This window comes from Castanea sativa, chromosome 5, assembly GCF_040712315.1.
Source record: "Castanea sativa cultivar Marrone di Chiusa Pesio chromosome 5, ASM4071231v1".
Classification (NCBI taxonomy): Eukaryota; Viridiplantae; Streptophyta; class Magnoliopsida; order Fagales; family Fagaceae; genus Castanea; species Castanea sativa.
This window is the reverse complement of record NC_134017.1, coordinates 2,828,184-2,855,274: the sequence shown is the minus strand read 5'-3', so window position 1 is coordinate 2,855,274 and position 27,091 is coordinate 2,828,184. Positions and strand designations below refer to the sequence as shown.

The following is a 27,091-nucleotide window of genomic DNA, read 5'->3' as shown; positions in this document are numbered from 1 at the left end:
CTTAAACGATGAGATCTAGCCAAATTTAGTGGAGATTTCCTAGATTTAGCTGAGATCTCGTCGCATCTTAAAAATCTCGCCTAAAAATGTTATATATCTCGGTCAGTTCGAGTTTCTTTGGGTTTTGGGGAGAAGATCCGAGACTGAACTGACCAGATCAAATTTTGGACAAAAAGACTCGTCGCCAACCGCCAGAGTAGTCGGGTTGGCCGGCAGTCGGCCCGGTTCCGGTCAGGTTTATCAGGTGGGTCGGGCCACTAATTGAGTTGGACACCCCTAATAGCTGCTGTGGAAAGAGAAGTAGAAAAAGAAAGTATTTTAGCAAGAAAGAGATAGTTACTTTAGTTGGTTTTGGTTTTTAGCCAAATAAGGAAAATTAGTAATGTTAAGGTTGTTGGGTCAACTGTCACAGCTTTTCTGAAAACCCTGTCCTAGTTGCCAAGAAAAGCTGTCACAGCTGTCATAAGACAGCTGTTGCTTGAGTAGAAGCAGATGAGGTCAGATGTCAGGCTGCTAAGATTTCTACACTAAATGGCTGATGATATCAGTTTTAGCCAGGTGTCAAGTGCTAAACGCATTGCTAGTGTTTTGCTGGAAATGTTTCCCTTTTTGGGTGTGTGTATTTTTTGTCCAAGGTTTTAATATAACACATTTTTAGTAAATAATAAAATGATTGGTTGATAGTTAATGAAGTTTTAGAGATTTACTTAAGGTCTCATTGCGTTGTGACTTAATCTTGGTGAGCAAGAAGAGCATTTAATGCTCTACTCTAGCTGCTGGCAGAGGAATATATAGTCTGATTATGACAGACAGCAGCTGGGTATTAGAGATATCATGAATATTCTATATTTTTGAAAATTAAAGATAGCCAATCAGATTAGGCCATGTGTTTAAGTTGAATTTTAGCTGAAAGTAGTAATGTAGTTTATGTAGAATAATATAATGAAGTTTCTAAATTTGTATAAGAATAGCTAGAGGTTGAATGAATAGTTATTTTTTCAGTATTTAGATGGCTAGAAATATTGAGTATTTGTCATATGATGAATATTAAGTTTTAGGAAAAGAGCAATGGAGAGTTTTATCATTTTAAGTGCTATGTGATAAGAGATGCTTACCATATGTTACTTGCTACACACGAACTCGTCAAAGTTCCAGGAGTTGGAGAAGACACGCCAAACAACATGTTTCTTTTATCAACTTTAAACTGCTGGAGCTTTATTGAACATACCTCTTGTCCCTCTAAACCACAACTCCTAAAGTTTCCACAAAGAAACTCATGAGCTTGGATCATAAGCCGAATATGAGATGACATACATTGGATTTTGTTGTCACTTTACATAAATATAGGCTTTTGTTGAAGAAGTTGCTTGTCATGAGTGTAAAAGAGGTAATTTGGGCCGCGAGCTTTGATTCATTGCTTGAGCTCGATCCATATGTTGATGTTGATGAAGTCGTGGGTTGTGATCCCAATTGATGAAGAGGAAATGTGGACCATGAATCCGCCTCTTGCAGTAAGGATCTTGTGGGCCATGTGAGCCCAATCTATGATATATAAGCTTATTTTGGGCTTTAAAGAGATTTACCCAAAAAATCAATAATATGTTGATGTGGCATGAGTTGCCAATGAAGTAGTGCCATGTGGCGCGAAAAAAGAGTCCTCAACAAATACATTACAAATTTATTGATCTATTTTTCTTTTACTATGCTCTTGTTCTGTTTTTTGGGTTGATTTCTAAGGATGCTATGCTCATTAAGATGATAGGGAGAATGCAATGTTGTCAAGTTCTGATAAGTTTTGAAGCAATCATTTGTTATATAGGCTTGAGAGCAACTATCTAAATGATGAGATTTATAGTGGTCACTCATCCATCCACCAACATAAGGAACATTATGTCATTATTTTAGTGCTTGTTTGGTGAAAGCTAAAATTGGAGGAAATAAAAGGAGGACATGGAGAGTGGATGAGGCTTCTCTCTTTGAGAAAATGGAAGAAAGGAAAGGAGGGAAAGGGAAACTTTTGTACTCAAGCTTACCATAATTTATTTTTTTTCAAACATAAGAGGAAAATAAGATTAAAAAAATGAAGGAAATGAAAACCGATGATGAAATTATAGACCAAAACACGGTCAATCCGAGGCCTAAGCCACTAAAACCATGAACTAAGGCCCCCTATCAGAGAAAGACCTGCAAAAGTTGGGGGCAAGAAGTTATTTTTTTATTTAAAAATATTTGAGATGTACTTTTTTTCCTCCACTCTTAATAAGACTAAAAAAATTGAGTAATATTAGATATACTACAGATTTTACTACACAAGACTTAAAAATTGATGTTTTACCAATTACAAAAAATTAATTTAAATACCCATTTAATATTTTGTTGAAGTGTCACCAATTATCTCTATATATTAAGAAAATTCATAAAATTAGTTATTGTCTTTTTTACTATAAAAAATATCCTTAGTTAAATAAAATTATCATCATTTCATGGGGTTAAAATAGTAACTCGACAAAAAATAAAAAATATTCCTATAAAAGAAAAACTACCGCACGTCCCTTATTCCTAAAAAAAAAACATTCATATTAAAAAGTTCCTTCCTACTTCCACTATCCCACTTATAACTTAAAAATTAAAAAAATTAAAAACTACCTACAGTTCCTATTAAAAAAATAAAAAACTACCCATTCCCAAGTTATATCAAAAACACAAAAATAACCTATCCACATCACATTAAAAAAAAAAAAAGCCTCACTGTACGCGCGAATCGCATTTGATAAGGCTAGTATTCATTGTTACATTAATTTTGTAAATTTTTTCTAGAAGCTTTAGCATTTCCTAAAAAAGTTATGACTTAGTGTATGTTTGGCATTAATGAAAGTTACTAACTTATTTTACTATTCAACTTATTTTTGCTATTATTCATGGGTCTCACTGCACTTTTTAGTACTATTTATGTGTCTCACTATACTATTTCAACTAACTTTTACCTTTATTTATAGTACTTTCAGCAAAATTTTTTCAGTTTCAGCAAAATAAGCGGATCACAAACAGACCCTTAGTAGTAGAATTTCAACTTAATCACCATTAAGTAAATTAGATAGTAACTAATATATATATAAAATTAAAATATATAACATTAACTAAATGCTATTTAAATGATCTTCAAATATGAAAAAGTTCATTTAAAATTATCGTCTTAGAACTCAATCTGTATTGAGTAGATTGGAAAACAAAGAACCCTCATCCTTGTAATAAACAAAGAACTCTTCTTACTCATTACTTATGAGTATAAAGAGTTTACACTATAGCTTGAGTCCCTCATCATGTACCAAAAAATTGAAATTTTTTTTTTTTTGTTTGGGTTGAAAATTCTATATCATCATCATCATCATCCAAGAAAAGATCCAAAACCATTGTATATAACCATGGAACCACTTGTCAATACATAGTTGGAAAGTATTTCTTTTACCTCCAATCACAATCCTTGTAACGTTATCATCACTCCCACACACCAAACTAAAAAAAAAAAAAAAAAATTCCCTCTATAAATACCCACCTATTATTTCACTCACTTCCCTTTTTCAGGCCTCTCTCTCTCTCTCTCTCTCTCTCTCCATTTTTTTTTTTCTTTTTAAAAATCTCAATTTTTCTCTCACTCACTTTCTCGAGGCCTGTACACACACACTCTCTCTCTCTCTCTCTCTTTCACCGTCTAACCCTAACTTTTATTTTTCTCTGCTCGGAAAAAAAAAGAAAGAAAAGAAACCGATTTTCTCGGAAAATCGATCCCCCGAGAAAATGCAACAGCAGCAGAGGCTGAAGCAGCAGCAACAAGCTTTGATGCAGCAAGCTCTTCTTCAACAACAGTCTCTCTACCACCCTGGTCTCCTAGCTCCTCCTCAGGTTCCATTTCCCTTTCTCTCTTTCTCTCTCTCACTCAATCTGTTTGAATTTTTTCGGTTTTTGTTATGATCGGTGCGATTTCGAGACTGTGTTGTGTGCTTTCTTGTTTTTGATCGATGAGTTTTTGGGTTGTTGGGGGTAGTGTGGAATTGGGGATTGTGAGAGAGCTAGGGTTAGCTCGGGGTTGTTTGAACCTGATTTAGAAAGCTAGGTTTTTTTTTTTTTTGGGGGATGATATTGTGTTTGGTTTTATGAGAGTGAGAGTGTGAGGGGGAGCGAGAGAAAATCAGGTAGGGATTTTTTGAAATTTTTGACATTTGACTGTGTTTGGTTGCTGGGAAAATTTGGGGATTGTACGGACAAGCATTGCTAATTTGAATTCAAGTTTTGCTCTGGCCCTTACTAAGTATGCTATTGTGTAAGTCTTAACTCTTAAGCTAAGTAAACAGAATTTATTATCTTGTTTTGTTTTTGTAAATTTGCATGATCACCCAATGAGTGGAGCTCCAGTTTTATTTAATTTTCTGATGTTTTGTGACTCTTTATACTTGTTTTGGCAATGTGAACCGGTGCTTCATGTTCTTGGCCAGCGTTTCATAAACTTTTGAAGACTGTTCTCACTCTCTAGTGGTACAAAAAAAAAAAAAAGGTTAAAGGCCCAGTATATCATTTTTGGTAGTTGATATTTATAAGTTTAGTTTGGGAGTATTTAATTGGGTAAAAAGTAACTAGAGTAGAAACTTCGTCTGTGGACACTATCAATAAGTTTGAACAGTACTAATGTTGTATTTTGCTTAGTAAGTGCAAAATTATTGAGGACAACATTTGATCATTTTTTTTTCGATTAGTAAAGACCATGTTTGATCTTTACCTGAAGTTTTTAATGCATGCAATTCATATGAAAGTTAAATTTACTGGCATTCAAATTTATTTCTTGCCCTCATCATTGAAAACTGAAAAACCTCAAGGGTAGCATAAGTGGCTGGGATCACTAGTTCGAATCTCTCCTCCCCTATCGGGCCAAAACTTGCTTTGAAAAAAAAAATCATTGAATTCTGGTACAGGCATTATTTTTTGACATAGTACCAAATATTGTGTGTGGGTGTGCATGCATGCATGCAAAATATCATTGTTTATTTCCTTTCATATGCCTTGAAGTAAAAAAACAAAAATAGGATGCATAAGCTAAAGCCCGTGGTTTTTTTTTTTTTTTTGTTGAGAATCCAGACCCTTAGGCCTAAAAATTTATTAAACTCTGAAAAAATTACAATAAATCCCTCCTAACAAGAGGAGCAATATCATCAGGAATGGACTCAATCCAAGCCTGCAGCTCATCACCCGACTTTGAGTGTCGGGCAAGAAAATGGGCAACAGTGTTGCCTAAACGTTTTACATGAGTAAAGTAACAAAATCGAAAATCAGAAGCTAAAACCAAAATGTCCTGCAGCACATGACCATATTCTGGATTATCCACCTCTCTAGCCAGTAAAGCTCTCACAATTACTTCTGCATCACCTTCACAAACTAGCTCATAGATACTGAACTCTTTTGCAAAGATTAGAGCTTGACGACAAGCTAGTGCTTCAACGGTTGCAGCTGACTTGGGGATTGGGATGCGTTCTGCCAAAGCACCCACAACTTGTTCACTTGAATCACTTATCACCACACCTAATCCTGCCAAAGCCAGTGGTTTGTTTCCTTTGTTTATTGAGGGATCTTAATATTGTTTTGTAAAAAAAAATCCGTGACCAGATTTTTGGTGGGTTGAATTCTCAGCTGGAGGATATTGAATGAGCGTTTGAATGGCACTAACTTTTTTTAAAAAATAAGTTCACTGTAGTTAAGCCTTTTATATTAGAAATATTCAGTGTTATGTGAACCTGAAACGTAGTCACAAGTTTCATAGAGTTCACTTCACCCAGCGAAGAAAAAAGGGAAAATTTTAAATTACTTATCTGATAAAGTGGGGAAAATGTCTTTCTTATATTGTAACTTCTGTTCTCTCAAATTGATCACCACATGTAGAATTTGAAACAGAAGTGGGAAATTGAAGTATATTGGATGGCATTATCTCAAAATGTCAAGAGTCCTGCGGAAGTGACTAAGTCTTTCCAAGAACCTTGTTGCTCAGTGGCACTGCCTCTTCTTCTTTATGAGGAGAACATAGGATCAAATCCCCCTCCCTCATTGTTCTAACTTTCGGATTTATAAAAAAAAAGAAAAAAGAAAAAAAAAGAGACCAGTAGTTGTCTTCTGTTGAGTTGAAATCAAGAACTATATTTTCTTTCCTGCTATAGGTTGGTCAGCGTTGATTTCTTTTATATGGAATTTTTTTACAAAAGACCTTCTTAAATTTATTTTTATTTTTTATAAAAAAATTTCTTGGATTATAATAGTCTTGATGTTGGTAGATAAAACAGGATTTTTAATTTTGTTCTTTTTATTTTATTTTATTTTTCACTTTTTTATTTTGCAGATTGAGCCAATTCCAAGCGGAAATCTGCCTCCTGGTTTTGATCCAAGTACTTGTCGCAGTGTGTGAGTGTTTGTCTAGACATTTTCAATTTATTTTTGTTTGCCTTTTCACCTTTTTTTGCTTTTGTGTCTCCCTGTTTTTTAAATGCTTGTTTCACAGACATGCTTGTGCAACTTATACATCACTCTTATATTCCTTACGCATGAACTGATAATAACTCTCCTCTGAATCTCTTTAGCCATATGAAGAACTATCACTTTTTTAAGTCACTACTTTGTTGTTAACTATGCCATTAAAAAGTATTCTGAACTTGTATGTTATCTCCTGTTTTGAGAATTGAGATTGAATACATGTTTTAAATTTAATCTTCTTTTTCTACAACTTCTTATCTCTTTATAACTGAAACGCAGTTATGTGGGAAACATCCAGACACAAGTAACAGAACCACTACTCCAAGAAGTTTTTGCGAGTACTGGTCCTGTTGAAAGCTGCAAGCTTATTAGAAAGGAGAAGGTAGGATTTTGCTTTTCAAGATAGTTTGCCAATTGTTTTCGAATATTTTTTTTTATTGATTTATAATTACTCACTCCTGAGTTGTTTAGCATGCTATATACTTCTCTAAATTCACGGCAGCTTACATATTGTCATTGTCTCTGCATTATTCAGTCATCCTATGGGTTTATACACTATTTCGATCGGAGATCTGCTGCTTTTGCTATATTACATTTGAATGGAAGGCATCTGTAAGTAGAACCCTCATTAATTTTGCTGATCTGGCTTTGGGTGTTTACTTACATCTTTTCATGGGATTTTTAGGTTTGGGCAGCCTATTAAAGTTAATTGGGCATATGCTAGTGGTCAGAGGGAGGATACATCAGGTTGGTGCTTTTTTTGTGTGCAAACTCAAAGCTTATAACTGGTTTTTGCAATGCAATGGCATGATTAGCATGGGCTCTGTTTTATACTGTTATAATGATGTGCAGGTCACTTCAACATTTTTGTGGGTGATCTCAGTCCTGAGGTTACAGATGCTACATTGTTTGCCTGCTTTTCTGTTTATCCCAGTTGTTCGTAAGTTTCAAATTTCTGATCCATCATTGATATCCTTTTCTTTTGTTGGTATAATGAGGTATGACAAATTGGAGAATTTGTCAACATGTCTTTGTGGTGAGTTAAGGTTTGGGAGGATTTTTGGGTCTTGGGTTTATCACTTTTAAGAAAGAAGGGTTACAGTTAAAAAATGAAAAGGGTTTTGTAGAGAGTAGAAAATATTTTATTGAGGGTTGAAAGGAGGTAAGAAAAAACTTAAATCAAGTTTGTCCACACTGTGTGAACAGTGCACATGAATATTCACAGAATATCAGAGAGAGAGAGAACATAAAGTTTACTGTGCCTCGTTACTAAAAAAACACTTTTATTGACAAACTTCTTTGTTTGAGCACAATAACACACTTATAAACCTTAAATCTTAACTTTTCAATTAGAATTCCTACTTTGACCAAGTAAACCAAACCCTAATTGAATTGAACCAGAGCCTATACATAAACACTCTTGATTATTAATAAAATAAAACTAAAGGCACATAAATACGGTCCTTGCCCAGAAATTCCAGAATTACTAAAATACCCTTGACTATAGATTAGAACAACCAAAATAAAGCATTAAATAAAATTTAAAAACCTAATTAACTTAAACAGATTCTTATTTGTAGGCTTTGCTTTAACTTTAGGCTTCTGTTCCAAACATGTTTGAAGCTATCTTTTCCAGCCCATTAAATGACAAATTATAAGATTGTCCATGTGTATTATTTAAACAAGTCACATAACTCATTAAAAAAGTACATATAAAAAATAAAAAAAAGACTCATTAAAAAAGTCATGTGACTAAAACTACACATCTATGGTCTCTTCAATTGCCACTTAGTAGGTTGGAGCAAGCGTTTGGAGCCAAACTTTTTCTTTGTTTCTCCAACCATGCTATGCTTGCTTCATCATAAAATATGAAGCTTGATGTGAATATTCTTTAAAAATTCAGGGAATACCAAATTCATCAGTTAAGAACTTTATTCATCATTGCATGATGCTTACTGTAATAGTTTGCATCTTAATGGATGACACCCAATCTGATGTTTTCTGTTTTCAGAGATGCAAGGGTTATGTGGGATCAGAAGACTGGGCGGTCAAGAGGTTTTGGATTTGTTTCTTTCCGAAATCAACAGGTGATAATTTAAATTGGTGTTTCCCTGTGTTTTGTGTTTCTTTTCTGTACTGTTATTCTTTATGATCCTAATTTGACATTTTCCTCATCTACTCAGGACGCCCAAAGTGCCATAAATGACCTAACTGGTGAGGATTATGCAGTTATATGTCATTTTTCCCCTTGTAAAATGAACCTGTGATTTTAAGTTATAATATGCTCAGTTTTATTTTCTCTGACCTTTGGGTAAAATTACCAGGCTTTAATTCATTTTTTGTCAATCTAGATAATATGAGATTGTCTTAATGGGAATCAGGAAAAAAAGAAAAGGTTGAGGAATAAAGCATTATTAGTAACCCCCAGGCGTAACACAGTCCACTGGGGACCACGTTTAATGAAGCAGAGGTCACTAGTTTGAACCTCCTCCTCCCCCATGTCTTGGGCCAGGAATTATAAATAAATGAAGCATTGTTAGTAAATTCAGCATTTTATTTACTAGAATACTGCTTCTATCATCTCTCTCCATATATATTGTTTCTGTTCAATATATATGCCTTACATCTTAATTTCATTTGATCTGTGTTCACTTATCAAAAAAAAAAAAAAAATCATTTGTTCTGTGTGACCAATATGTTAAACTGTGATTTAATTTTTCAGGAAAGTGGCTTGGCAGTAGACAGATACGCTGTAACTGGGCCACTAAAGGTGCTGTTTCCAATGAAGACAAGCAGAGTTCAGATGCCAAAAGCGTGGTAGAACTAACAAATGGCTCATCGGGTGAGTGAGTTATACAAAATCTGAGATAATAACAAGAATCGATGGTGGATACTATAAAACGTTTCTTATTTAGATTTCAAATGAATTTAAATCATCAAGTTGGGGGTGGATCACCATTATCTTGTTTCCAGATGTGGGAGGCTTCCATTACTTTGTTTAGTGCTGCGCTACCTCAAAATTTTCTACAAGGATAATTTGTTTTGGGGTGATTATTGTTGATTTCCTTATACTTATGCTCTTTTCGGTTGGCTAGAAGGCGGTAGGAGAACAGATTTTGCTTTAAATAAGTTAAAAGTTGTGTCTATTCTTCTTTGACTTCATGGCTAACTGATGGTATTCTAAGCTTATGACAAACTTATGTTTTGTTATCTTGATTGTGCAGAAGATGGCAAAGAGACAACAAATAGTGACGCTCCTGAGAACAACCCTCAGTATACCACTGTTTATGTGGGCAATCTTGCTTCAGAGGCAAGTAGTCATATCAGCTCTTTGTTTTGTTCATTTTAACACTTAGACTTGCACACATACATAATGCATTCCCAGACAGTTTAATTTTTGTTCTGCCATGGTTGTGGAAGTTCTACAAGTATACCTTGGGTTACAACATTGAGTTGGATTTCTCCACTAATGTCTTTACCTTCCCAGAATGACTCCACATCTTGCCGATGAGCTCTAGCTCAACTGGCACTGCTTCCCCTTATAAGTGCTAAGTATAGGGTGAGGTTGTCGGTTCATGACTTGATGGGTGCCCCCACATATTTTCTGAGAAGTGGGGGGAGGAGTGATAGGAATTTCTTTGTTCTGAGCTCTCTCCATAATGTTTCTTAGAATAGATCAAATCATCAAATACCCTTAGAGATGCATTTTGTAGTTGTGGAGTCTTTCTGAAATTTCAGGGATAGTTTTATAATCTCTAAGAAGTTGTTATGTTTTTCTGATTTGCAGGTTACCCAGCTCGATCTGCATCGCCACTTCCATGCTCTTGGTGCAGGAGTGATTGAGGAGGTCCGGGTTCAGCGGGATAAAGGCTTTGGTTTTGTGAGATACAGTACTCATGCTGAGGCAGCCCTGGCTATTCAGATGGGAAATGTGCACTCATATGTCTGTGGCAAACAAATTAAGGTGTGGTTTTCTGATTATTGGTAAAGCTTTATTGTGGCAATGAATGGATATAGATTATTCACGCCATTCCTAGTAAAGACATGGTACTTATGCACCTTTTCTGTTAATGGTTTTTTGTTACTTAAAAAAAGAAATTTCCTCCCTTTATGCTGCTGAGTTCTCAGTTCTTGGTAGTGCAACTGTTTCAATTTCACCATCTTTTCTACAATTAAGAAATCAGTAAAGCTATTCCCTATGAATATCTGTAGTAATGTGTAAGCTAGGACAGCGATCTAGTGTTTTGAGTGCTAATATTTGTATTAATTTTTCAGATAAGGAACTTTTAGAAAATATTTTATGTTTTCTTATTCATTTTGTGTTTGGGATTTCTGAATGCAGTCAAATGTCTTTTGTCAGAGTTTGGGAATCTTTGTATACTTTTTTGGTTGATTGGATATTGACCATCTGGTGTTTCTCTCTTGCCTCTAGTGCTCTTGGGGTAGTAAACCTACACCACCTGGAACAGCTTCAAACCCACTCCCCCCACCTGCAGCTGCCCCCATACCTGGCCTCTCAGCTACTGATCTTTTGGCCTACGAACGGCAATTAGCAATGAGCAAAATGGGTGGTGTTCATACCCTCATGCACCCTCAGGGGCAGCATCCTCTTAAACAGGCAGCAATGGGAATGGGTGCCGCCGGAGCCAGCCAGGCTATATATGATGGCGGGTTCCAGAATGTTGCTGCTGCCCAGCAGCTCATGTACTACCAGTAAGATATATAATGAGAGTAAAGTTATATGGTGAAATCCATATTCCCTGCCTCTGCGGGATTTGTTTCAGTTTGTAAACCTTTAGGAAGCTTTTCGTTATCTTCTTTTTTTTTTTTTTTTTTCCTTTTCTCCAACGGTGAGGTTGTTACCTATCTTTTCGTATGCTTGCTATCTGTATGGTTATATGTATCATTGTGCTTGTTTTGTGTTTTCTACTTTTTAGCGACGAGTGTTTTATTGATTCTTAGAGGGAATGCAAACAATAGTCTCTTTCTAAGGTTTTTCAGAGTATTCTAACAATGATCTCTTACACGAGAATATATATAATCGGTTTTGAGCTATATTGCTGTACCCCAGTGCTCTGTTACTCTACAGTGTCTTTGGTTTTACTCTGGATTGGAAGTTTAGCTAAATTATAAACTTTTTGTTCGCTGTCTTATCTTGGATACCTTTCATTGATGGCAATTTGTTGTTTTCTCGTCCCATCTGATTGGAAATTTACTAGTGCCAAACTACGACTTGTCATTGATTTTGACCTATGATCACAGTGCAATAAGTATTTCTGGCTGGGCAAACTTTGATCTCATGTAACAAATTGGTTTGAATTTAGGCTGTGTATGGGTGAGGCTGTTAAACATTCCGAAGGATAGGACCATTTTGAAATATGAGGTTGAAGACTAAATGTATAATTCTAAATATGAAAAGGGAAAAAAAAAAAAAAAACACTTAACCAAACCGGGCAAACCCATCAACTCATGAAAATCAAGCAGATGTTGCGTGGGTTGAATTGAGTTTGTCAGATTGGTGGGATAAATCATAAATGCACACCCGTATTTAAAATTAAAACCCAATCTAATATTTTGGATTCTAAAAGTGAACGGTGTAAACTGAACATCACTGGAAAAATGATTTTAAGTTTGGTTACGGTTCTGAGGGCACACTGTATCCTAAAACCATTTAGGTGTGAGAGCTTTGAGGTCTTTTCAGGGTTTCACTTTCATGTAACCTGACAGTACATATAACATGAATGAGAGCTGATCGACTATTAGTCCATCAACATCAGCTAGTCTGTTGAGATATGGACTCTTGAACAATCTGATATTTGAAAAGATCCAACCACAGTTCCCTTTAAAGTCAATATCTAAGTAAAATAAAACCCATCTCTCTAGGTGGCATATCAATCAACAATTAGATGGTTTTAGTTTTACATACAAACAGAGAGGCTTAAAGGATATTCTCTCCATCAAGTAACTTTAACAAAGATACAAAAAATGAAGTGACCTTAACATAGATACAAAAATGAAATGATCCGCAAGGAATTGGTAACCAGCTGTCTGAAAACTCAACGAATATTTCAAGCTCTAGATTATTAATCAAGAAAAAACCTACTGCTTAAGAGGTACAAATCAGTCTGTTTCCAACCCTGAAATGTATTTGTCATAGAATTTCCCTGCTCGCTCAAGATCTCCAAGTTCGGTATAACAATCAGCTATTGCTCCATAAGCTTCCGTGTTTCCCGAGTCCTCTCCTTCGCGCTCAGAGATTGCCAAAACCATAGATTGGTATTTGATGGCTTCCCGATACTTACCTTGCCTTTGCAGTGAGGCTCCTGAAAGGACAATTTTGAATCAATAACTTGAGATTGATAGCAACTGTTGACGAATTGCAAACCATATGGTGACTCAACTTCTAGGAAATTATGTTGTATTAAAAAAAAAAAGTGTGAAAACATGACTAATGAAGAAATATTAAGTAGAACATAAAAATTAATTATAAAAACAAATTATGACTATTGGGAATACAAGAAAAGCATATTTTCAACTGAAACTAATGCTCAGAGACTCAAAATAGAATCAATTTGAAGAGTTCTGCCTTCTTGAAGCTTGAAAGAATATATGATTCTGGTTCTCAACTAACATGTCCTCATAACAGGTCTGCATATGGTTGGTTTCAATTAATTGCATAAAGATGGTAGCAACATTTACTTATAAAAAAAAAAGATGGTAGCAACATTTCTATAGGCTTGAATTATTGAGCTTACTCAGTGGACGTAAAAGAAAAAAGGTCTTAGTAACAGTCAACCCAAAACATGGCTTAATGCTTCTGATTCATTACGGGAAGGAATTAAAAAAATTTGTACTAGATGTAGAAGACCCTAGTGGAACCTCTACAGTACCAGTAATATGCCTATTGTATAGTTTATTGATTTTATATAACCCACGGTACTTATATTACACTAAACATAGGTAAGTGAGGTAACCATGGGAGGAAAATAATGGCCAAGGGAACATAAACAGACCTAAACCTCTTGCAGCCTTCTTCTCCTCAATAGGATCTTTTAAATTCTGCGCAAGTTCAAGAGCTGTTTTAAACTCCAAGAAAGCTTTCTCTAGTTCTTGATTTCTCAAAAAATTCTTTCCGCTCTTCAACCGAGAAATCAATTCCTGCTTCTTTGGATCAACAATTACTTCAGTCTCTGGTATTCTTCCACCAACTGGAGCATAACTCAAGGTGGGAGCATAGGACTCAATCTTAGCTTGCCTTCTTAGAGCTGTATTGATTTGGCGTAGCTGTTCATTCATCCGCTCCAATTCCCCTCTCCTTTGGCGAGCAAGCAACCCTATCATACAAGCACTCAAAAATTATGGAAAATTTACATAACACGGCTATAGATCTACGCTTCACATTCAAAAATAATAATATCGCATGGAAAGACAAAAATAATACTTCCATCCAGGTGATGTTTTGAATACTATTATCGTGAATTAGCATTAACACTAAAAAAATTATGCATTATGGCATGGGTTGAGGTGTCAGAAACATCAATAAGTCATGTATGCTGGGGATTCATTACGCAATTTCCATGCCTCAATCTCAAACTTCTATGCAGCTGTATAGGTAAAAAATCTAGCCTCCAGGGTATGTGTGGCATTCTCTTTACTTGCTCATCAAGATACTAAAAATAATAAATACAAGCAACTCTACCAAAAATTATTTAAAAAAGGAAAATAAAACTCCTGATAGATTTTGAATACATCCTGAAAAGTAATGATTAGGAATAGAATGAAAGGAGGCAATGAAGCCAATAGTACCTTACCTCCAACAGTTGCCCCTATAAGGGCCACGGCTAGCAATAAAGGCATGTTCATGTTGAAAACAGAGTTATCAGCTTCACATGTTTCTGCTAAAGCTTTCAAAGGTGTACTTAACATCAAGGCATTACTGACAAGAAATGCCATTGTTGGAATTCCTACCTGTTTGTTGTCCTGCTAAAGAGGCAACTGTCGATCAGATAATAAAAAGAATGACCGTCAAAGAGGGAATTTTAATAAGGTATAATGGATGGAAACTAAAATAAATTGCAGTAATTGGATCACACACTTCTTGAGATATGAACACTTGATGAACTCTATTTATTTATCTCTTAGGTAAGTTGATAGTGAAGTACACATGTTGAAACCATGACCTCACCCTCTACCTACTCTAATAGGAGGGGAAGCGCCATTTGATCTACAACTCATTGCAAGGGATTGCATTAAGTCATGATGCTTTAGTTCTGGTTGTGGGAATCTGACTGTCAAATGAAATCCAAGTCTGGTAAAATTTATACAAAAAGTTGACTGCTGAACTTGATGGGAGCCTTTAAATTGCAAGATAGGTCTTTTACAGATAAAAGAGAAACACCCTCCCACAAAGTTTACATAATAATGTTCTCTAGGGCAGTCTTCATAGGGATATTGTTAAACTCTACATCTTATAATGTGGAGTTCTCTTATGCCACTAATAAAGTAGTAGATGCAACATATACTACAACCAAAACTCCCACTAAATACATAACAGCTGATATTGGGAAACTCACCATCATACCTGACAATGTAAGTTTGGCAACATTTGGCACATCTCAGATGACCCATTAAAAGTACTTCTCAAGGATGATACAAACCTCTCCACTTTATATGAAAGGATAGCAATCTTCCCTGATTCAATCAATGAATATATCACCATATCAGTAAGAGGATGTTCTCCACATTCAATTCAAGAAGTTTTATAAAACCCTCAACCAACCTATATATGGCCTTCCAGTACATGGGTAAATTGACAGTTGTTTGAATAACAAATATTAAATATGTATGGGTTAGTTTCAAGTTACATCACTAAATAACTTTAAATTACGTAGAGCCATTGTCATGAAAATATATATTATTATTGGAAAGTTACACATGCAATAGTGGGTCTTGAACCCACAACCTCTCCCTCCATCCCATTATTATGGGAGAAGGAAGTAGCAATTGAGCTATAGCTCATTGGCCCATCATCATGAAAATCATGTAAAATAACCAACTCAAGAATCCCCTATCTTCTCTCTCTTCTAGCATCACAACTTGCAACATTCTCAAACACCCTTAACTCTGTAAACAAATATATCCAATTTTAATCACAAAACAAAAAGTGTCCAAAACCCCACTAACATACTTGAACAATAAAACCTCCTACATTTCACATTTAGCTATAGCCTCCACAAACTTAGCTTACACATAAAAATGTCACATTTAACCTATTATACTACCAAAAAAAAAAAAAATTTGAATCCCATTAGCTAAAATTGTTCCCCCCCCCCCCCTGCGGCAACAATGTAATATTTCAAAAATGTTGTATGGAATTTATTCACTTCATTTTTCTAATACCTGAAAAATAAATCCTTCCAAATTTCACATTTAGGTTATATCTTACACTTACACATAAAAATATCACACTTAACCCATTATATACAAAAGACAAATAAACAATTCAAAACCCAACAGCTAAAAGTGTGTTTTTTTCCCCTTGAATAATGCAATTATTCAAATATACTTTCCAATTTATTCTCTCCATTTAGTTAATACCTGAATAATAAAACCCCCCACATTTAGCTATATCCTCCACAGACTTACCTCTACACATAAAAATATCACATTTAACCCATTATAATACAAAAGTCATATAAAAACTTGATCCCCACTAGCTAAAATAGTTAAATTGTTCTTGGACTATGTAATAATTCAAAACCTTCCACATTTCACTCTTAACTATATCCTCCACAAACTAAAGCTCACAAATAAAAATATCACATTTAACCCATTATAATACAAAAGAAAAATAAAAAAATTGATCCCCATTAGCTAAAATAGTTAATTTTTTTCTTAGACAATGTAAAAATTCAAAACCTCCCACATTCCACATTTAACTGTATCCTCCACAAACTAAAAGCTCACACTAAAAATATCACATTTAACCCATTATACTACAAAATGAAAATAAAAAATTAAAACCCAGTAACTAAAATTGCATTTTTTTTTTCTTGGACAATGCATAATTCAAATATACTGTACAATTTATTTTCTCAGCAACCAAACATAGCTTAAAATGTAAAGTCCTGAGAAATGGAAGGTACACTGTTCCACTATAAGAGATCATTGCAAAGATTTTAGCTTTTAAAGAGCTTAATAAACAAGCAATAACAATTTCAAAGCAGTGAAACGAGTTCAGAGAAAGTACGCAAAAAGGTGTGAAATGATTGGATGAGAGAGAGAGAGAGAGAGAGAGAGAGAGAGAGAGAGAAGAGATTAGGTAGGGGCGGGAGCACTCACCGGGAGCATGGGATTTTCTGTGGAGTGGATCGGACGGTGGGGACCGAGCGATGGAGTTTGGAGAAGTGAAGAAGCCGGAAGAGCAACGCAGCATAACCGCCATTGCTTCGGATAAAACTTGGGAAGTGTTTCACTGCGCTTTTCTATTTAATAATAAGAATCTTTTTTCGATGTAAAATGCCCTTGGAGTTCCAAAAAAAAAAAAAAAAAAACTACTAAATCAATTGGTTTTCACACAACCGATCATTTTATTTCCATGCGGCATATTCATCTAAATTTACATAATATGTTGAAAGGTAGCATTTAGATTACTTTTGATAGATTGCAATAGACATTGTATTGTAATAGCTATTTTTATGGTCTTGAGATATAGTTGTTTGGTTATATTTTTATTACAGAAATAATCATCCTTTATGAATAGCTATTTTTTAAAATAGCCATATTATCATATTAAATATTAAAGAATAGACACAACTACACCTAATCAATTCTAATACTAATTTGAAAATACAAGTTAATTGTGAGTTTATTAAGATGCTATTATGTGTGATACAATGTAGGCGTAAATGCGCTTTAAGTCCTTACATTTTGAATTTTTTCCATTTTGGTCCATACATTTTTATTTCACCACTTTTAGTCCCTAAACCAATTAACGCGTGCTATTTTAGTCATTTTCGTCAGTCAATGAACTGAAATAATTGAGGTGACTAACGGAAGGATTAGAATATTATTAAAAATTTACTGTAGAACTCATTAGATAAAATAATAAAAAAATCTAACCTTCTTAAGTTTCTAACAGATTTAAAATTGAAAAAAAAAATCCAAAAAAATATCAAAATCTATGTTCAACTTCAACAAGAACATTCTTTACAGAAACCTAGATTTTAAACATAAGAACACATGCCCAGATTTTCTTTCATTTTTCTTGCATTTTCTTGCGCTTTCTTGTCAACCAAACACAAACACAAATCAATCTCCAGCAAGAACACAAACACAAACTTAGCAGCACATCTTCTTAAACCACAAGACCTAAATATACAAAATCTTAACTTAAACTTAGATTTTCTCATCTTTCAATCAACAACGAAACCTCCAGCAAATAAATTTCATAAACCCAGAAATCAAATTCATAAACCCAGAAAATTTAGCATAAAAACACCATTAAAAAAAAAATCATAAATTCCAAAGCCCCCATCCTCAAACCCAAGCAAAATAATTTCTCAGTTCTTTTTCAGTCTTTGTTTGGTTGCCAAGAAAATGAAAGAATAAAAATTTGGATAGCACCATCAAAGTCCATTCAATCTCCCTACTCTTTTGTCTCCATAGTCTCTCTTGCACCCAAATCTTTCACAGACAAAAACACAAACACCTAAACTACAAAAAAATCTCACAATGGAAAAACCCACAACAAGCTCAATGTGTCAACAAGTCCCAAATCTTCTTTCCTCTTTCATCGACACTTTCGTCGATTTCTCTATCAGTGGTAGCCTCTTCTTACCAAATTACCAAAACACCTCTGACTCTAGTACCCCTGTAAGTCACCAAAATGACGAAAATACCCCTGGAAAGTTCAAAACTCGGTATCCTTCTCTGCCGGGTTGACTCGTCGCGATCGGCGATCTCCACGGTGATTTGGAGAAGTCGAATCAAGCGTTACGACTCGCTGAGTTGATAAACGACTCCGGTGACTGGATCGGCGAGTCAACGACTGTGGTTCAAGTTGGTGATGTACTCAATCGCGGCAATAATGAGATTAAAATACTATATTTTCTCGAGAGACTTCGACAGCAAGCGGTGAAAGTCGGCGGGGAAGTCATGACCATGAACAGTAGCCACGAGACCTTGAACGTGGAAAGAGACTTCTGGTACATGTTGGAATCGGGTTGTGAAGAGTTTAGGGTTTGGGCGCACAACAACATGATGCACCGAGAGCCATTGAAATCCTCCGTTAATGTCCAACCCGAATGGAACATGCTCGACCAGATCCCCATTTTCACCTTCTGTTCTTGTTCAAATGTTTTTGGTGTGTTATTATTTTTTTAAAATTTATAACTCATATTTTTTCTTTTGTTAAAATTGAAAAATAAATATTTTAAATTATAATCTGATGTGGCATGCTACAGAAATCTGATGTGGCATGCTATAGTAAATTTTTAATAATATTTTAATCCTTCCATTAGTAGCCTCAGTTATTTCCGTCCGTTGACTGACAGAAATGACTAAAATAACACGCGTTAATTGATTTAGGGACTAAAAATGGTTAAATGAAAATATAGGGACCAAAATAGAAAAAATCCAAAATGTAGAAGATTAAAAGTGCATTTACGCCTACAATGTATTGAGTTTTAAATAAAAAGTTGATGTGTCAATCTCTTATTAGATGATGTAAAATATAAATTTCACACCTCATCCTTACCAAATTCGGACGCAATGAAGAATAGCTATTACTTATCAAAAGCTTGTAATCCCTATTCATTCGCCTAAGTAATAGGCTTGATTTAGAAAATTCCTAAAAAACCAAAGCAAAACCACTCCTCTTGATATTTTCTCTCCCTTTAAAAAAATTTTAACTTCTGCTTCTAGAGTTCTCCTATTTTTACAAGTACTACCTTTCTCTCTTATTGGAAATATTTTTTATCTCCCTACTAGAGCTCTACGATTTTCCCGTATATCCTCTCTCTCTCTCTCTCTCTCTCTCGCATTTTTTGTGATTTATAAATGTTATTGGTGTTTTTATTATTTTTGCATCTTATATTCCTTGTAATACATATTCTTATTCTTACATAATCATCATTATAGTCAATCAAATGTACCCAAAATATTAATGTATGCAATAATGCACTGTGCCTTTACTTTTCTCAAAACTAATTATAACTTATCAATCATGATATGATTATCACTTTTCACAACCATGACTTTACACATTATTGAACCTAAATGTAACTTATATTAGAGAATACATGTAATACAAACACCTTGAGTGGAGACACCATTTATTTATTTTTAGTTTATTCTCACTTGAAAAAAGAATCTCATTCTACCATTGTATTCATTTCTGCGTGCTAATATAGTATTCAAGGCCAGGTAAAAGGATCTAGTCATGCTCCTACTTAGAAAATCACGTCATTTTCATCAACTTCAAGGATAGAGATAATAAATCTCTTAACAAAGGGAGGTCTTTTTTTTTTTATATTAAATATTACATGCAAATGGTTTTCTTGATATGCTTTTTTGTAGTGTACCAAATTTCTCTATATGGTACCAAATTCGATTTGAATAAAACCTTCAACATGCACATAGAATCACAGACACATTCATAATTTAGTTAAAAATATTAATTCGATAACAAAACTAATTGATGTTACTTCAACAATAAACCGCTTCCATCACATTTTGGAATACATAACTTATCATAGATTATGGTTTTACATCACTTTATTATTATAATAATTATTAATTTTTTGAATTATGTTTACTAATTAAGGTTCATCATTTGGTCCATTTTGGTCTAATTTGGCTACTTTGGTCCACTTTGGTCTATTTCAGTCCAATTTTGGTAAACTTTGGTCTATTCGGTTCATTTTGATCTATATCAAACCAATTCAATCCACTTTGATGTATTTGATCCACTTTGACCCATTTCGATCCAATTCGGTCTCCTTCGGTCAATTTTAGTCCATTGTGATCCCCTTCAATCTACTTAATTAAAAATGGGAAAATATAAGTTTTTTTTTTTTTTTTTTGAGGAACTGGAAAAGATAAGTTTGAGTTGAGAGTACAACTAATTATTTGAGTAATATCAATTGTAATTATATGATAAATTTTGATTATCATGATAATCTCCTTAAGAGATTGAGAAATTTGAATAATAAATTAGAAACTTAAAAATCTTAGTTGTACCAAAAGAAATTAAGAATATATAATGCCTAATAATAATAGTTAGAAAAATATGGACCACTTTAATATATAGGAGTGTGTGTGTGTATATATATATCAATTAAAAACACCAAAAATGATAAAATAATGTATTTGTAAAAATAGCAAGATAGAAATTACTTTTAAAAATTGTTTAATTTTTAGGGAGAAAAAATTATCTAAAATAAAATTTAGAAAAAAAAAATTATATATTATACTACATCTCAAAATAATTACAGTATATATTTTACACATCATATGAAATTGCGACTAGTTAAATTTAAAAAATGTTAGGCGTCTTATCACAATTACAAAAGAAACTTCGACCCAAAAAAGAAAAGAAGAGAAAAGGAATCTTGCAACAAATTTTATCATGTAGAACAGAAAGGAAAAAGCGAAAAAATCTCACTTCTATAAGATTTTTAACGATAGAAATGAGTACTGTCACTAACAACAGTTAATTTTATGTAGATGCCTGAACCCTTCCTTCTTTACCTTCCCATATTTGTTTTGTTACGTCATTCAACTAGTAAAGCTGTACCCTTTCTTTCTTATAAAATTGTCATAAATTTTTTAAAATATCAACCTTCTTGTTCTGGAAAGTTTTTATTTTCAATTGTAATTATTAGAGTGTGATTAAATCATGACGATTTTTTCCTTCATATTTATTCATTTGGCAATCCAGGAACACAACTTAACAAGCTACAACACCAACCTGCAGAGTCAACATAGACTTGCAAACACTTAAAGCAGGATTGTTTTCCTGATATTGCATAAAGTAGTAGCTCCAATCGACAATTGCCTACATTTAGGGGGAAAGAGTGAATATGGAAACAAACCAACACAAACAACAAAAGCAACTTTTAACTCTGCCAGCTACATTCATGTGCTACCACATGTTATTTTGCGACTAGCTTGGCTCTTGCATGACCCTGTGATGTTTCGAATTGTTCATTTCTACCAAAATGTGCCATCAGGAGCCAAACATGGGTGAGAAGTTCTCCACCCCGTCTCAGCTGCTGAGCATGATGATTTCCTCTGCAATGGCAGGCTGCATAAGCAAGCATCTCCACCCATACATTACAAATCATCTTCCATTTCTGTTCCTTATCAGATATAGCTTGCAGCTCAGATGCAAGCCTACATGCATCAAATAACTCGGATTTGCTTCTCTCCCTTTCCACTTCAGACAGAGGAACTTGAGGGTCATATTGAGCAGCTTTTTACACGCATGTGATTTATCTAATGTGGATTTTCCGGTTTGGATGCAACTCATACCCCATGAAGTGTTCAGAGATTTATCAATGTCGGATTTGTCTTCTGTGGACTTGTGGGCTTCAAAAAAATGTGTGATCTCAGCGCAAGTATCTTGAAACCTAATCATTCCAATTCCCATTGGCAACATGAAAGGACAGATGACAAGGAGATACATCATATACTGCGATACCAACGTGCTCAATTCACATAGCAGCAAAAAGGTGTTTGGATATCTCTTAATCTGATCGAAATCAGATTGGTAGCAGATATCTGTAGCAACATGCCAGATAAGAATGCTTTGGTCGAACTCTACTTCAACACTCCAAACCAGTTCACTATGATTAAACTTTTTAAGTACTTCACCTCCTCTGTGGGAACACAGGGTTCTGATATCAGTTGCATCATCTGATTCTTCTTCGGGATGTTTGATACTCTCTTGCAGATGGCTGAAAATCAATAAGAGATCATAGACTGTTATGCAGTCGAAGGACAGAATGCTAATTCTTGGATTGAGTGTTTCACTTTCACCAGCTTGTATCGTCCACACTCTAAACATCTCTATAATGCAAAGCATCTCTTAATAGCTGTAAGGAGACCTGGCATAAGACACAATGGCGCCAAATTAGAGAGGAATGCATGAATCAATGCTTTCTTTAACTTGTTTCTAAATAAATAGGTCTTCCTATCTTTGGCAAAAATTATCATTGGCGTGTATAATCTGACTGTGAATGCAAAAGTCAAAGTCTCTATTGCTACTCATGTACCCATCTTGCCTAATTAATTTTGACAATAATGCATACAGTACACATTAATAGAAAAAGTTTAGCTCCAAACCGATTTTCAACTTCCTCTAACCCACTACGTGGCGATTAGAGCGACTATATATTCACATATTTTTTTAGTTATATAACTTTTTAAGTGAGATATGTAACTTGTTTAAATAAAATATGTGAATAGTCTTATAAAACGTCATGTAATAGGTTGATGGAATAAAAAGTATAACACAAAAAGTAGCATAAAGAATTTGTATTCCTGTTTTGGAAGAAATACTTGTAATTATCCAATTGTCAACTGGTGAAAATTTGAACACTGAAAGATCCTTAGCAATTTAAGTTAAATTCTATTTCATGTTTTCAGATAATCAAACACATTTTGGTTTCAACTGTAAGAGATATAATTGCATAATGCATCATATCCATTATTGATGACCGCAAATAATGTAAATGTTGTGATCATGATCATGTCCTACCAAATTTAGGTTGAATTTGTATTATGTTGTGATGGCTTTCAATTCGATTACAAAATTGATTTTATATAACCAACAGTACTTATATTACACTAAACATAGGTAAGTGAGGTAACCATAGGAGGAAAATAATCGCAAAGGGAACGTAAACAGACCTAAAACTCTTGCAGCCTTCTTCTCCTCAATAGGAACTTTTAAATTCTGAGCAAGTTCAAGAGCTGTTTTAAACTCCAAGATTGCTTTCTCTAGTTCTTGATTTCTCAAAAAATTCTTTCCACTCTTCAACTGAGAAATCAATTCTTGCTTCTTTGGATCAACAAGTACTTCAGTCTCTGGTATTCTTCCACCAACAGGAGCATAACTCAAGGTGGGAGCATAGGACTCAATCTTAGCTTGCCTTCTTAGAGCTGTATTGATTTGGCGTAGCTGTTCATTCATCTGCTCCAATTCCCATCTCCTTTGGTGAGCAAGCAACCCTATCATACAAGCACTCAAAAATTATGGAAAATTCACATAACACGGCTATAGATCTACGCTTCACATTCAAAAAAATAATATCAGGCATGGAAAGACAAAAGGGTCTTCAATTTCCTTAGTTCGCATAGCCACTCCCAATTATAATTCTAACAATGAGGTAAGAGAAGAAAATAATACTTCCATCCAGGTGATGTTTTGAATACTCTTATCGTGAATTAGCATTAACACTAACAAAATTATGCGTTATGGCATGGGTTGAGGTGTCAGAAACATCAATAAGTCATGTATATTGGGGATTCATTACGCAATTTCCATGCCTCAATTTCAAACTTCTATGCAGCTGTATATGTAAAAACTCTAGCCTCCAGGGTATGTGTGGCATTTTCTTTGCTCATCAAGATACTAAAAATATAATAAATACAAGCAACTCTACCAAAAATTATTTAAAAAATACATCCTGCAGAGTAATGAGAAGGAATAGAACCAAAGGAGACAATGAAGCCAATAGTACCTTACCTGCAACAGTTGCCCCTATAAGGGCCACGGCTAGCAATAAAGGCATGTTCATGTTGAAAACAAGGTTATCAGCTTCACATGTCTCTGCTAAAGCTTTCAAAGGTGTACTTAACATCAACGCATTACTGACAAGAAATGCCATTGTTGGAATTCCTACCTGTTTGTTTTCCTGCTAAAGAGGCAACTGTTGATCAGATAATAAAAAGAATGACCGTCAAAGAGGGAATTAATAAGGTATAATGGATGGACACTAAATATATTGCAGTAATTGGATCACACACATTTTTCTTGAGCTATGAACACTTGATGAACTCTATTTATTTATCTCTTAGGTAAGTTGATAGTGAAGTACACATGTTGAACCCATGACCTCACCCTCCACCTACTCTTATAGGAGGGGAAGTGCCATTTGATCTACAACTCATTGCAAGGGATTGCATTAAGTCATGATGCTTTAGTTCTGGTTGTGGGAATCTGACTGTCAAATGAAATCCAAGCCTGGTAAAATTTATACACAAAGTTGACTGCTGAACTTGGTGGGAGCCTTTAAATTGCAAGATAGGTCTTTTACTGAAAAAAGAGAAACACCCTCCCACAAAGTTTACATAATAATGTTCTCTAGGGCAGTCTTCGTAGGGATATTGCTAAACTCTACATCTTATAATGTGGAGTTCTCTTATGCCACTAATAAAGTAGTAGATGCAACATATATCACAACTAAAACTCCTACTAAATACATAAAATCTGATATTGGGAAACTCACCATCATACCTGACAATGTAAGTTTGGCAACATTTGGCACATCTCAGAAGACCCATTAAAAGTACTTCTCAAGGATGATACAAACCTCTCCACTTTATATGAAAGAGTAGCAATCTCCCCTGATTCAATCAATGAATATATCACCATATCAGTAAGAGGATGTTCTCCACATTCAATTCAAGAAGTTTTACACAATCCTCAACCAACCTATATATGGCCTTCCAATATATGGGTAAATTGGTGGTTGTTTGAATAACAAAAATTAAATATGTATGGGTTAGTTTCAAGTTACATCACTAAATAACTTTAAATTATGTAGAGCCATCGTCATGAAAATATATACATTTTTATTGGTAAGTTACACACGCAATAGTGGGTCTTGAACCCACAACCTCACCCTCCATCCCATTATTATGGGAGAAGGAAGTAACAATTGAGCTATAGCTCATTAGCCCATCATCATGAAAATCATGTAACACAACCAACTCAAGAATCCCCTATCTTCTCTCTCTTCTAGCATCACAACTTGCAATGTTCTCAAACACCCTTAACTCTGTAAACAAATATATCCAATTTTAATCACAAAACAAAAAATGTTCAAAACCCCACTAACATACTTGAAAAATAAAACCTCCTACATTTCACATTTAGCAATAGCCTCCACAAACTTAGCTTACACATAAAAATGTCACATTTAACCTATTATAGTACCAAAAAAAAAAATTTGAATTCCATTAGCTATAATAGTAAAACCCCCCACATTTAGCTATATCCTCCACATACTTACCTCTACACATAAAAATTTCACATTTAACCCATTATAATACAAAAGTCATATAAAAACTTGGTCCCCATTAGCTAAAATAGTTAAATTGTTCTTGGACTGTAATAATTCAAAACCTTCCACATTTCACACTTAACTATATCCTCCACAAACTAAAGCTCACACATAAAAATATCACATTTAACCCATTATAATACAAAACAAAATAAAAAATTGATCCCCATTAGCTAAAACAGTTAAGTTTTTCATAGACAACGTAATAATTCAAAACCTCCCACATTTCACATTTAACTGTATCCTCCACAAACTAAAGTTCACGCATAAAAATATCACATTTAACCCATTATACTACAAAATACAAATATAAAATTAAAACCCAGTAACTAAAATTGCATATTTTTTTTCTTGGACAATGCATAATTCAAATATACTGTACAATTCATTTTCTCAGCAACCAAACGCAGCTTAAAATGTAAAGTCCTGAGAAATGAAAGGTACACTGTTCCACTATAAGAGATCATTGTAAAGATTTCAGCTTTTAAAGAGCTTAATAAACAAGCAATAACAATTTCAAAGCAGTGAAACGAGTTCAGAGAAAGTAAGCAAAAAGGTGTGAAATGATTGGATGAGAGAGAGAGAGAGAGAGAGAGAGAGAAGAGATTAGGTACCACCAATAATTATAAATACAAGTTATATATCATTCATAAGATCTAGCCGTTGCATTTGACTAATATCAGGTAACATACCACTATATTCCGTCCATCATTTGTGATAACTGATATTGTTTCTGCACACATGAAAAAATTGAAGAATACAGAAAATATAATAATAATAAGAGAGAAGAAAGGGGCATTCTTTTTTGTTTTCAATACAAAATGACAACAAAATGTTTAAACAGACTTACACTTGTTCAATGTATCAAATTTAGTTTTTGATTTGGGAATGTGATTTTCTGTGGAGTGGATCGGACGGTGGGGATCGGGCGATGGAGTTTGGAGAAGTGAAGAAGCAGGAAGAGCAACGCAGCATGACCGCCATTGCTTCGGATAAAACGTTGGGCAATGCTTTTGTGGGCTTTTCTAGAGGATATTTGGCTTTTATCATTGGAAGGAGGACAAAATGGTAAGTTAACATGCGTTTAAAAGGTTTATGGAAACTAACCCCTCGAGTTTTAGAAACTCGAGATTTGGGTGAAACTTCAGTCTCACAAAATCGCTTTGGGCCACTTTGTACTTGATGAGCTGGATAGAAAATGTCACATTGATCTCGAGACTTAAAGACTTGAG

The 27,091-nt window shown here is 34.4% G+C and overlaps 4 protein-coding genes across 10 annotated transcripts; 1 reads left to right on the top strand and 3 right to left on the bottom strand.

Annotated features, from left to right (window-relative positions):
- Positions 1 to 3,580: 3,580 nt before the first annotated feature.
- On the top strand, positions 3,581 to 11,562 carry LOC142634322 (oligouridylate-binding protein 1B). Its single transcript, XM_075808620.1, has 12 exons — positions 3,581 to 3,900; positions 6,377 to 6,438; positions 6,787 to 6,889; positions 7,043 to 7,119; positions 7,193 to 7,254; positions 7,360 to 7,447; positions 8,519 to 8,594; positions 8,691 to 8,721; positions 9,230 to 9,349; positions 9,732 to 9,817; positions 10,295 to 10,471; positions 10,940 to 11,562. Exons 1-12 carry the CDS (start codon positions 3,796 to 3,798, stop codon positions 11,222 to 11,224), a joined length of 1,272 nt encoding a protein of 423 aa, XP_075664735.1. The 5' UTR covers positions 3,581 to 3,795; the 3' UTR covers positions 11,225 to 11,562.
- Positions 11,563 to 12,361: 799 nt separating this feature from the next.
- LOC142633892 (protein FLUORESCENT IN BLUE LIGHT, chloroplastic) lies at positions 12,362 to 17,023 on the bottom strand. Of its 4 annotated transcripts, none has more exons than XM_075808149.1 (5): positions 16,849 to 17,023; positions 15,089 to 15,198; positions 14,319 to 14,490; positions 13,521 to 13,841; positions 12,362 to 12,830 (listed from the first exon to the last, which is right to left on the bottom strand). In XM_075808149.1, exons 1-5 carry the CDS (start codon positions 16,949 to 16,951, stop codon positions 12,628 to 12,630), a joined length of 909 nt encoding a protein of 302 aa, XP_075664264.1. In that variant the 5' UTR covers positions 16,952 to 17,023; the 3' UTR covers positions 12,362 to 12,627. The 4 variants fall into 4 exon arrangements, with proteins under 4 accessions (XP_075664264.1, XP_075664265.1, XP_075664266.1 ...); XM_075808150.1 differs by having other exon boundaries at positions 14,319 to 14,487; positions 16,849 to 17,019; XM_075808151.1 differs by lacking the exon at positions 16,849 to 17,023 and having other exon boundaries at positions 15,081 to 15,198.
- A 4,373-nt stretch (positions 17,024 to 21,396) lies between these two features.
- Positions 21,397 to 26,859, bottom strand: LOC142634089 (protein FLUORESCENT IN BLUE LIGHT, chloroplastic-like). 4 transcript variants are annotated; one of them, XM_075808364.1, is made up of 6 exons: positions 26,710 to 26,859; positions 26,552 to 26,592; positions 25,031 to 25,140; positions 24,260 to 24,431; positions 23,422 to 23,742; positions 21,397 to 22,616 (listed from the first exon to the last, which is right to left on the bottom strand). In XM_075808364.1, exons 3-6 carry the CDS (start codon positions 25,061 to 25,063, stop codon positions 22,579 to 22,581), a joined length of 564 nt encoding a protein of 187 aa, XP_075664479.1. In that variant the 5' UTR covers positions 25,064 to 25,140; positions 26,552 to 26,592; positions 26,710 to 26,859; the 3' UTR covers positions 21,397 to 22,578. The 4 variants fall into 4 exon arrangements, with proteins under 4 accessions (XP_075664479.1, XP_075664480.1, XP_075664482.1 ...); XM_075808365.1 differs by having other exon boundaries at positions 24,260 to 24,428; XM_075808367.1 differs by lacking the exon at positions 26,710 to 26,859 and having other exon boundaries at positions 24,260 to 24,428; positions 25,023 to 25,140; positions 26,552 to 26,570.
- LOC142633694 (uncharacterized) lies at positions 21,458 to 22,576 on the bottom strand. Its single transcript, XM_075807935.1, has 3 exons — positions 22,042 to 22,576; positions 21,750 to 21,946; positions 21,458 to 21,565 (listed from the first exon to the last, which is right to left on the bottom strand). The coding sequence occupies exons 1-3, from the start codon at positions 22,574 to 22,576 to the stop codon at positions 21,458 to 21,460; spliced, it is 840 nt and encodes a 279-aa protein (XP_075664050.1).
- Positions 26,860 to 27,091: the final 232 nt, after the last annotated feature.

Coding starts and splice junctions, on each gene's coding strand:
- LOC142634322 (XM_075808620.1), top strand. CDS start 3,796: ATGCAACAGCAGCAGAGGCTGAAGCAGCAGCAACAAGCTTTGATGCAG. Junction 3,901..6,376: donor GTCTCCTAGCTCCTCCTCAG/GTTCCATTTCCC, acceptor TTTATTTTGCAG/ATTGAGCCAATTCCAAGCGG. Junction 9,818..10,294: donor TGGGCAATCTTGCTTCAGAG/GCAAGTAGTCAT, acceptor TCTGATTTGCAG/GTTACCCAGCTCGATCTGCA.
- LOC142633892 (XM_075808149.1), bottom strand. CDS start 16,951: ATGGCGGTTATGCTGCGTTGCTCTTCCGGCTTCTTCACTTCTCCAAAC. Junction 15,199..16,848: donor CAGAAAATCCCATGCTCCCG/GTGAGTGCTCCC, acceptor TGATTGAATCAG/GGAAGATTGCTATCCTTTCA. Junction 13,842..14,318: donor TATAGGGGCAACTGTTGGAG/GTAAGGTACTAT, acceptor CTTGTATGATAG/GGTTGCTTGCTCGCCAAAGG.
- LOC142633694 (XM_075807935.1), bottom strand. CDS start 22,576: ATGTTTAGAGTGTGGACGATACAAGCTGGTGAAAGTGAAACACTCAAT. Junction 21,947..22,041: donor ATCTCTGAACACTTCATGGG/GTATGAGTTGCA, acceptor CTCTGTCTGAAG/TGGAAAGGGAGAGAAGCAAA. Junction 21,566..21,749: donor GTGGAGAACTTCTCACCCAT/GTTTGGCTCCTG, acceptor CCCTAAATGTAG/GCAATTGTCGATTGGAGCTA.
- LOC142634089 (XM_075808364.1), bottom strand. CDS start 25,063: ATGTGCCAAATGTTGCCAAACTTACATTGTCAG. Junction 24,432..25,030: donor TGCCAAACTTACATTGTCAG/GTATGATGGTGA, acceptor TTGCCTCTTTAG/CAGGAAAACAAACAGGTAGG. Junction 23,743..24,259: donor TATAGGGGCAACTGTTGCAG/GTAAGGTACTAT, acceptor CTTGTATGATAG/GGTTGCTTGCTCACCAAAGG.